Source organism: Hermetia illucens, chromosome 2, assembly GCF_905115235.1.
Source record: "Hermetia illucens chromosome 2, iHerIll2.2.curated.20191125, whole genome shotgun sequence".
Classification (NCBI taxonomy): domain Eukaryota; kingdom Metazoa; phylum Arthropoda; class Insecta; order Diptera; family Stratiomyidae; genus Hermetia; species Hermetia illucens.
In genome coordinates this window covers 8,673,500-8,682,403 of record NC_051850.1, presented here as the reverse complement: position 1 = coordinate 8,682,403, position 8,904 = coordinate 8,673,500, and the positions used below count along the sequence as shown (strand labels likewise).

The 8,904-nt window shown below is 45.6% G+C and overlaps 1 protein-coding gene across 1 annotated transcript; it reads right to left on the bottom strand.

Moving 5' to 3' along the window:
• Window positions 1-8,158: 8,158 nt before the first annotated feature.
• On the bottom strand, window positions 8,159-8,720 carry LOC119647575. Its single transcript, XM_038048583.1, has 3 exons — window positions 8,694-8,720; window positions 8,452-8,646; window positions 8,159-8,382 (listed from the first exon to the last, which is right to left on the bottom strand). The coding sequence occupies exons 1-3, from the start codon at window positions 8,718-8,720 to the stop codon at window positions 8,239-8,241; spliced, it is 366 nt and encodes a 121-aa protein (XP_037904511.1). The 3' UTR covers window positions 8,159-8,238.
• Between the last annotated feature and the right edge of the window lie 184 nt (window positions 8,721-8,904).

Below are 8,904 nucleotides of genomic sequence, written 5' to 3'. Positions count from 1 at the left end.
TCAATGGACACTACTTCTGAGCAGAGTCTAGAAGAAAGAACATTACGCTATTAGTTGCCCATTAGTCGCTAAAAATTGGTGTCCGCTAATGAAATTAATGGAATCGGGGTTTGAATTGCTGACCATGTATTGTGCAATATTTACAGATAAAGACTTACCAAAGTAAAGGCGGCAGAGCTGGCGATAAGGCAGGCCAACAAAAAAAGGACTGCAAATATAGAAAATTAAAAGTTATTTTTTAAGGACACATAAAGAGATAATTGTTCGAAGATATTACCTTTCATTTTGGACTGCACTACATGGAACGATTAATATTTTAAAGCTCCGGGATCGACCCTTAAGAGTGGGTCTTCTGCTTCAAACTTATCCGGACCTCTCGGGCCTGTGGTATTTCTGTAGACACTCAAAATTTTTGAGTTGTCTCGAACATTATATTTGACTAGAATAATATACCGAGAAGGATTTTTACTTAACCATTGTATTAAATTTGCATACAAAGTAATTATGGTCTTAATTCGGTCGATTAACTTACGAGTTGGTCCATGAAATATATGTTTACATAAGCATGACCGGTTTTACGCCTTAAAAAATTACTTTATTTAAACGAAACTTCTATAGTTAAATATTTGAAATGAACGAGGGAAACGTACCTTCAATTATTTAAGGACTGCGAAAACTTACACCTCTTTACTTCCTCCATGTTAAGCCCCCTCATCTTCGACTTCAGCATACCCGGAACTCTATTCTCCTGGCTCACGCTTCTCCCCATCGTTCAGTTTTGTTCCAACCTCCGTGTCCCGAGAGATAATGGCTAATGTGATACTTCGTCTCTCCGTGTTTTCGCCCAACCAATACCCTTATGTTAGGTAGGAGCTGATGCGTCTAGTGAGCGCCTAAGTGCTCATTTTATCTCCGTTGTCCTTGCCGCATTCCTTCGTTCCATTTGCCCTTCTGTGCATCTTCTACGGTAAAGATCACTCACAACTCTCGCTAGGATGTCGATTGGCTTCATGCCCGTCATCACCTATACTCTCATCTTATGGAGTTCCAAAAGTGCTGCAAACCCTCCGAGTACCCGGAGATATCTGGCAACCAGCATGAAGGCGAAAGTATATTTACCGACTTACACCTTAATAGCATTCTCCTTTCTATGGTTCATTAGTTAGACCGCTTATGTTTTCTCATCCACCGGGGTCAGCATCTTCCTTTCCAGCCAAGACAAGGCAGCTCTCACTCTCTCTGCCGTGTGGCCCTCTATATGACCTGGGTACCTTGCTATAACAACTAACGCCAGATCACCAGCAAAGCCAAGAATTTCACCCTCTTCTGGAACGGTCAGAACAAGGCCTTTACAATGCCAGACATTCCACAGCTGGGGACCCTGTATCAATCCCTATTGTGACGAAGTACCTTTTGGGACCCTCATCCGTTTCATACAAGAGAGCCCCCTTCGAAAGTCTACTCCCGACCAGACTCGCCAGTCGATTACCATCTGTTATAGATGACTTTCACCATCATCTCCGCCATGGTATCCAACAGGCAGAATGGGTGATATGATACTGGACTCCCAATTGATCTGCTGGGCTTGGAAAGCAGCAGTAACTCCACTGAGCAGGGAATATTCCATCCTTCAACCACACCTAAAAAGGGGGGAGGGGACGGTGGTCCTAATCTTCACTACCAGTTTCAAGGCTTTCTTCAAGATACCATCTAAGCCTGGGTCCCTATCATCGCTGATCTTGCCTTCCGGAATCAATTCGCTGCCAATTTTTTGAATGCGATAGGTACGGTAGAATGACTTTACCAGCCAAATGTCCGGGGGTTCCCTTTGCGTTCCTAGACATTCGAGCGAAATGTTCTCCGAACATTAGCTGTCGCTGTAACACTTACTGTGAATCCATACCCTCTGGTGTGTTTCAGATGTTGCATTAACACGTGGCTACTCTAGCACTTTCCCGACGGCGCTTTCAAGTCAAACTATCCCTGACAATTGCCTTCTATCAAAAGAACACGTCCCCCAGTCGGCATTGGCTACGCTACGATCGATATTGTCGCTGTACCGGTGTCTCCGCACACAACTTTCAACGTCTTATTGATGTCTGCCACCGCTAAGCCGGAGACTACACCTGCCATCATTCCGACTCCTTGCTACTCCAGCGTCCCCTTGCTGAAAGTTGCAACACCACCAAACCAACTATTCGTTTCGTCGTAGCTTACTCCACCATTACCAACGATATTTTGGAGTACATCGGAAGCAATGCCAACTCAGATCCGTCACCTCTCTTCTCTGTGAAGCGGACGAAGGATGCTCTCCCGACTGAATGATAGCTTCCTTCAAGGGTACATATCCTCACAGCTATCGACCAATTTTCCGTTTGGCAGCTAGGGGTCTTGGCCAAGTTTTATCTGAGGACCAAGCTTCAAGAAAATTTCCGACCCACCCTACCTATATAAGGGATCTAAGGACCAAGCTGTCGAGTTTCAAGTTATCTGCTTTAGCATTCCAACAATACAAGACACAATTTTAGATTTCGCACTCCTCGAAGGTTGTCAAGAATTCAATCAGAGGAGGTGCCCTGATAGCTTTTAAGTCCTCTTTCTGTGCCGAGACCATTTTCCTCTGCTCCTCTCCCACCAAGGATTCTGTCACTATACGAGTCATTTCTCCAAATGTATGTCTCTTTATCACATCCTGCTCCCTTCTCTGTACGAACTTTGTTCGTGGGAGCGTTCTCTTTCTTGATTATTTCTTCATGATTCATGAAGATCTTTCTAACCACTTAAGTCACACTTGTAGTCTTGTCTCTCTAAGCTTTCTATGCCTTTCTTTTCCCAATTCCCTTATCCTCTCTCCCTGACATCTCGAGTTTGCTGCACAAGCTTGCCAAGTTGAACGTTCTCAAGGCAAATTTCGAAGGTCTGAACTCAGCTCTGTCGACAGTCAACCGGCCCTAATCTCTCCATTGACGTGCGATCAAGAATTCAGCACCTTCTATACCATTTTATCAATCTTCTTCATTATTATTTTCCGTTCCCTATTAAGTCCCTGCGTGCTTACCCTTTCTGGATCACCACAGCAATCCACAAAATACTTCGTCGAAAACATACGCCTGGGAAGGAGTTCCTGTTTTCCGGAACCTATGCCAACTCCGTTTTTGTTTCAAAACTCTGCGTTCTACGGTCAAATCATTCTGGTCCCGCTTTTGCAACTCGCGTAGTCCCACCCAGCTATTTACTCCATCCGTTAAATTGTCCAGCTCCTCTGCTAATTTCTTCCAACTAACCTGTGATTTACTTTGCCGCTACTTCTCCACATTCTTTGTTCCCTCCCCTCCCTTTTCTTCTGTCCCACTAGTGGAAGCAACCTGTCTGTACCTCCCACCATTTCCCTCCTTACCACTCTGCTTGTCGCGTACCTCATTGCCAAACTTGACACTTGGTCAAGACGGTCTTCCTTACCTCCTTTTGCTTGAAACTGGTCAGTCCATTTCCGTCCCCCTCTCCATTGTTTTCCAAAAGAGCCACCAAGCGAACCATTTTCTGTCCACTTGATAGTGAAAGGGCAATAGGTTTTTGCAAAGTGTAGGTCCAATTTGCACGACTTGACCAGCTTCGGGGCCAAATGCGCAAGGAAACGAATGCTATCTATATTGACTTTATTAAAGCCATCAACATTGTAAATCACAGGATACTTCAGTCCACACTCAGCTTTCATAGCATTCCCAAATCACTTATTTCGTGGCTTACCTCGTACCTTTCCAACGGATCCTCCGGCGTTTCTTTTGATGGCCGCACATCTCTTGGCCCCTCCTCTGGTGTCCCACAGGGCTCAATTCTGGGTCCTTTATTATTTTTATTCTTTATCAACGGGCTTCCCTCCCTCTTTACTTGTCTCTGTTTTCTCTATGCCAATGACCTTAAGCTGCTTTTCGCAATATTGTCGCCTATGGGCTGTGTCCCACTCTGATTCGCTGGCACTCTACGAATGATTTAGCGCCAAACTTAAAGTAACGGACCACCAACTAAAAACACTTCCTTGCCGGAACAGAAATGCCGGAACAGAAATAGCCTGTCCTCTCACCCCCCCCCCCCCCCCCGCTTTTTAAAGAGCCTCCAAATTATGCAATTTCTTTCGCCAATGAGAAAGTGGAGAATGAAAAAAATTGTTTAGTTCCACGAACTCCATGTCGTTAGGCTTGTTCACCGGTCGAGCTCCCTCTTCTTCGTAACTAGAAGAACCCGAACGTAATATGCAATACGACTCAATCTATCAGTGCTTTTCATCAGAGACATGACAGATCGCAGTGTTGTCCGAAGAGGCTTTCTGGTGCCTGTATAATGTTGTTGACGAATTCCATCCACCTTCCACATGCAAAAATGGTGTGATCAGCGTAGTCAACAACCCAATTGCAGAATGCACAGTCAGAGGATGGTGCCTACCCAAAATTTTGCAGGTGCAACTACAAATCTTCATGTCAGCTAAGAAGATGGGTCAGAAAATAGTCAATCTCATTACGTTCTCGACTCAGTATCATACCTAAGGTGCTGATGAGCCATGCAATCCATCTGTTTCTTGACCCTTTGCCAAGAGAATTCTCCTTCGGGCTTTTACATGGAATTACGTACCTTAGTAAGAAGGGCAACGATAATCACTCCATCAATCATCACTACAGCTGGTTCTGAGACGGCGCGATAGGTACATGCCACCCCAAAGCATCCATCTCTGCACTCGCTCAAGGCGCTTGTGAATCATCTCCTCGACTTGAGCATCAGCCATACCTACGTACCGTAAAGGAAGACAGACAACGAAAGACGTCTTCCCTAATATTACCCTTAGCCGACCTTAGGTCAAACCTCCGGTTGCAGTCTTGTCCACTGGTTCTTGAATCTGCTCCAAAAAGTCCATCTTCGAGTCCAGCGTCAGTTCCAAGACTTAACTCTTGATTTTCACTCCCAACCCGCCGACCAACATGGGAGGCAGGGTCGAGGCTCTTTTTTTATTCCAGACTTTTTCCAGGTGTTAGCGAACCACTTACCCATGGTATCGATATATCAAGTCTACTTTGCGCCTCTTCAACAGCGGCAACAAGTATTGCAACATCATCCGCATAACCAACCAGGCGCGACTCTTCTGGCATCTTCCTCTGGCCCTCAAGTGTCTCATAGAATAGATAGTGGTGTCTGAGACAACCCTTCAACACCTGCGAGAAATAGCCCGACACGGGAAATGTTCCCTTAGTGTGCCTAGCATATCTTTCCACCTAAGGCATTCCTGACATCAAACGTTATGAGGAGCACAATCTGTCAAATATAGCGACCGTGAGTCGTCGCTTAATGAATCGCGTCCACGACCTCTATGACAGCATCTATCGTGGACCTCCCTGCTCTGACAAAGAACTGCCTTAGAGATAAGTTCCCTACCCCCACTTCAGTGGGCCTACTCCTGATGAGTTTCTTCTGCAATTTCTGGGCTGTGTCAAGCAGACAGAGCGGTCGGCATGCAGACGGGTGTCAGCGTTCCCATTACTAAGAAACCCCTTCCAGCGCAGTTGAAAACAGTCATTTTGGAAGCAAGCTCCGAATACACCGAGTAGGAGCTCCGACCGATGGTGAATTATCAGTTTATGTTCCTCTGCCTAGATACCATTGGTTCCTAGAAGCTGTTTTTTTTCATAGATAAGACTGCTTCTTCCAGCTCTTTACCTACCGATCCCAAAAGCTTCGACGAATCTTTCGATGCTCACGTTGACACACGCAGGGAAAGCGCCGGGTTGGTGCACGCCAAGAGATGGCGTAAATCATTTTGAAAGCAATGGATTACAGAAAAATCTTCCAGAACTCACCACTTGTAAAGTTTACGTCGGGAATGCTTCCTTGACATTGTTGGCGTCGGAAAGTTCGCGTGGATACGGTGCTTAAAACTACGAACCGTGCTCCCAGCATTAAGAAAATTCGTTTCTATCTAGAATCTGAGGCATACCCCATTCAAGTATCCAGGCATTGTAATCGCTCGCAACTAGGATCAGCCCTTCCGTACCCAGGGGATCCTCCGGGGCATCAAGCCGGCCTCATATGATTCGGTGTACTGTTCGCTGATTAGTACTAACCAGATTTTATCTCCGCAGCGTACTACGCTAGCAACCCTTAAGCAGTTGTACTATGGTGCATATTTATCTGAAGGATTCTAACCGCATCCTAGCCCTTTTTAACTCCGTCCTGAAGAGTGGACACCGCCCCAAACTCGCTCTTATCAGATGCACCACAATTCCTGGAGGGAACACTGCCCTCCTTGTTCTTACAAACCTTCGCATCTGCGGTATGTTGCTCTTTTGTCCGGCCTCTGACAAGTTGCAAACGGGTGTCCATAATCTAAGCATCTGGAACATCGGGGTGGGGCGGCCGGAATTCAATATCTTAAATATTCCAATTCTGGTTTTCCCACTGTTAAGAAGTTTCCCCTCGTTTTGCTCGACAGTCTTAGAGATCACCTGCAGATTTTTCTCTTTTCACTTTTTCCCAGCTCGCTCAGGAGTGGACTATCTTCGGCTCGTTTGGCGCTTATGGCGTTCTCAGCAGTAAAGGTGGTTGTGTCTTCTTTTCACCCATCTTCTGACGCTGTCCATGTTGCCCTGAAGGATGAAATACGATCCAGCAATTCCTCTAGCTCGATCAGTCTGTTTCTCACGCCTTTAACGCCAGAGGTTTTTCCGGAGGAATGTTGCAAACCGTATGCGCTTGACAACTGTCGTGAATTTTCTTTTAAGCCTGCCCCTTTCGCTTTCGGATTTTGCGAGGACGGTTGGTTTCGCTCCCAATCGTGTATCCGAAAGAAAGGCACTGCAGGGTACTAGGCTTAGCGTCATCGTACTGGCTGACGATCACTTCGTCAGATTTCCTCAGTATTTTTCCGTGCGACCATTGTACCTTATCTGGTGTTTAAGCTCCTGACGCCCCTTTGCTGGGGGCGACCGACACATTTTCGTGCTACGCCCAAAGGCGTCCAATTTTTTCTCCTTCCTTACTTTATCCTATATAATTATATAATTTTTCCTCCATGGAGATAGTACCAGCGCGCCATGTACAAAGAAGCAGCCCATAGTAGTAGGGAACGGACAATCCCCCAACCCCTGAGGCCTGGTTTACGCTTAACTGATCTTCAAACCCATGGTCGAATCATGCGGTCCCTCAGGGCGACCAGGTCAACTAATACCAGTTCAATGCACAGTACCAGACCAGGATCCCCAAGGAGCTGGCTCCTGATACATACACAATCTATCTTGGCAGAACTAAGTTCCAATCACCTATTGGCGTCAGTAGAGACCTGTTAAACGCTTCGAAGGTTCGTAGTGTGTCCCGATGTGTACTGGTTACTACCGACTTGCTAGTCACCAAGAAACTCTGTAAGGCTACGACCTATGACGCAGGTACAATGTTAGCTAAGGGGTCGTGTTGCTCGTATAGTGCACCACTCGCTAAGGATCGCTGGTTACTCCTGATGGCAACTTCAATGGTTTGACCAGACGAGAACTCAATGAGTTTAGCCTATACGTCTAAGTTGGTCGAAAACGCCTAAAGACCAACCGAGACAGCAACATCTCGTTACACTAGATGCTTATTCTGTGAATCTGTCAACCCCCACCCCGACCAAGAAAATGGAGAATTCGATCTATTCGAGGCAACTCCACTATCGAACCTGACTAAAGCTAAAACAGGAGAATATTCTTACATATCAGAATAATCTCCCCTGATGACTTATGGTTGTTATAACTTCTTAAGTGAGCTATAAGCATCAACGCTCATCGCTCAGTCCCAGCAATGCGCTCCAACCCCCTTCGGAGCTTTCCGAGAAGCTTATTCTAATCTTCTATATCTCGTAGTTCTGGGTCAATCCACTCGATGACGAGCTTATATGAGTCAGTCATGGTAAGAGAAAAGCAGTGCTAATCATTGTAAGAGAAATAGGAGAGCTCTCCCGAGTCCCATCATCTCACTTGACCTAGTGCCCGGAGCTGACATCGCTGGAATTCTGGCTCAACTATTCCGGCGGCCTTTCTATCAACTCTCAGGACTCAAATTATCAAACCACAGTTCCTCCTTGAATTCCACTTTAGATATATTTCTAGTAGTCCGAAAAGGGTTGACCAATAATTAGCCCTAACATAAATTATCTAAAAATCGCTTTATTGAAAGAATCTTACTTTTGCTGAATTCCCGGATATATTGGAAGAACAAACCCCATCAGGCACTCCGTACACACCGACCCATTTTTTTGCTGAAATGATGTCGAGAAGGACATTCATAACGAACATTCACCCCCCATTCACATAAATAGAATCCTCCACTACTCTCCGGGTCCATAATTCTTTCGCCATCCACACATTCCTATCAAACATGGAAGAAAAAAATTTGTAGTTTTTATAACCCTGGTGACCATCATTGAAGGATACTCACTGGTGAATAAGAATCACGGCCCTTTCGCGTTTTTAAGTTACAATCTGACTGGCTGAGTTCGACACAACGTCTACTGCGGCTGCTGAAATACCCCGAAGGACGCCGACATGTACTATGTATATAGTTACCTCGCGTGCACACATAAAATTTTCTGCAATCCACGGGATCAGGTACTTGTGATCCTGGTTTACAACCCTATGAGTAACTTCCAAAGTTAAGTCATACTAAAGCGGAATACTTACGCACTTCTTGCTTTCAGATATTGGCATATATCCTTGGGATGTTTCAATGAAACCTAATCCCAAGTAATCGTTCCTTACCTCTTTTCTAGAACTGTACAGGGAAGGGTCTGACTGATCGTCCTGTTGGTCCGGTTCAACACACTCCCCGGCCCTCACGCTGTAATGAAGTCCACGTGAACAAGAGAGTCGCCGGTACTCCCCCGAAATACAT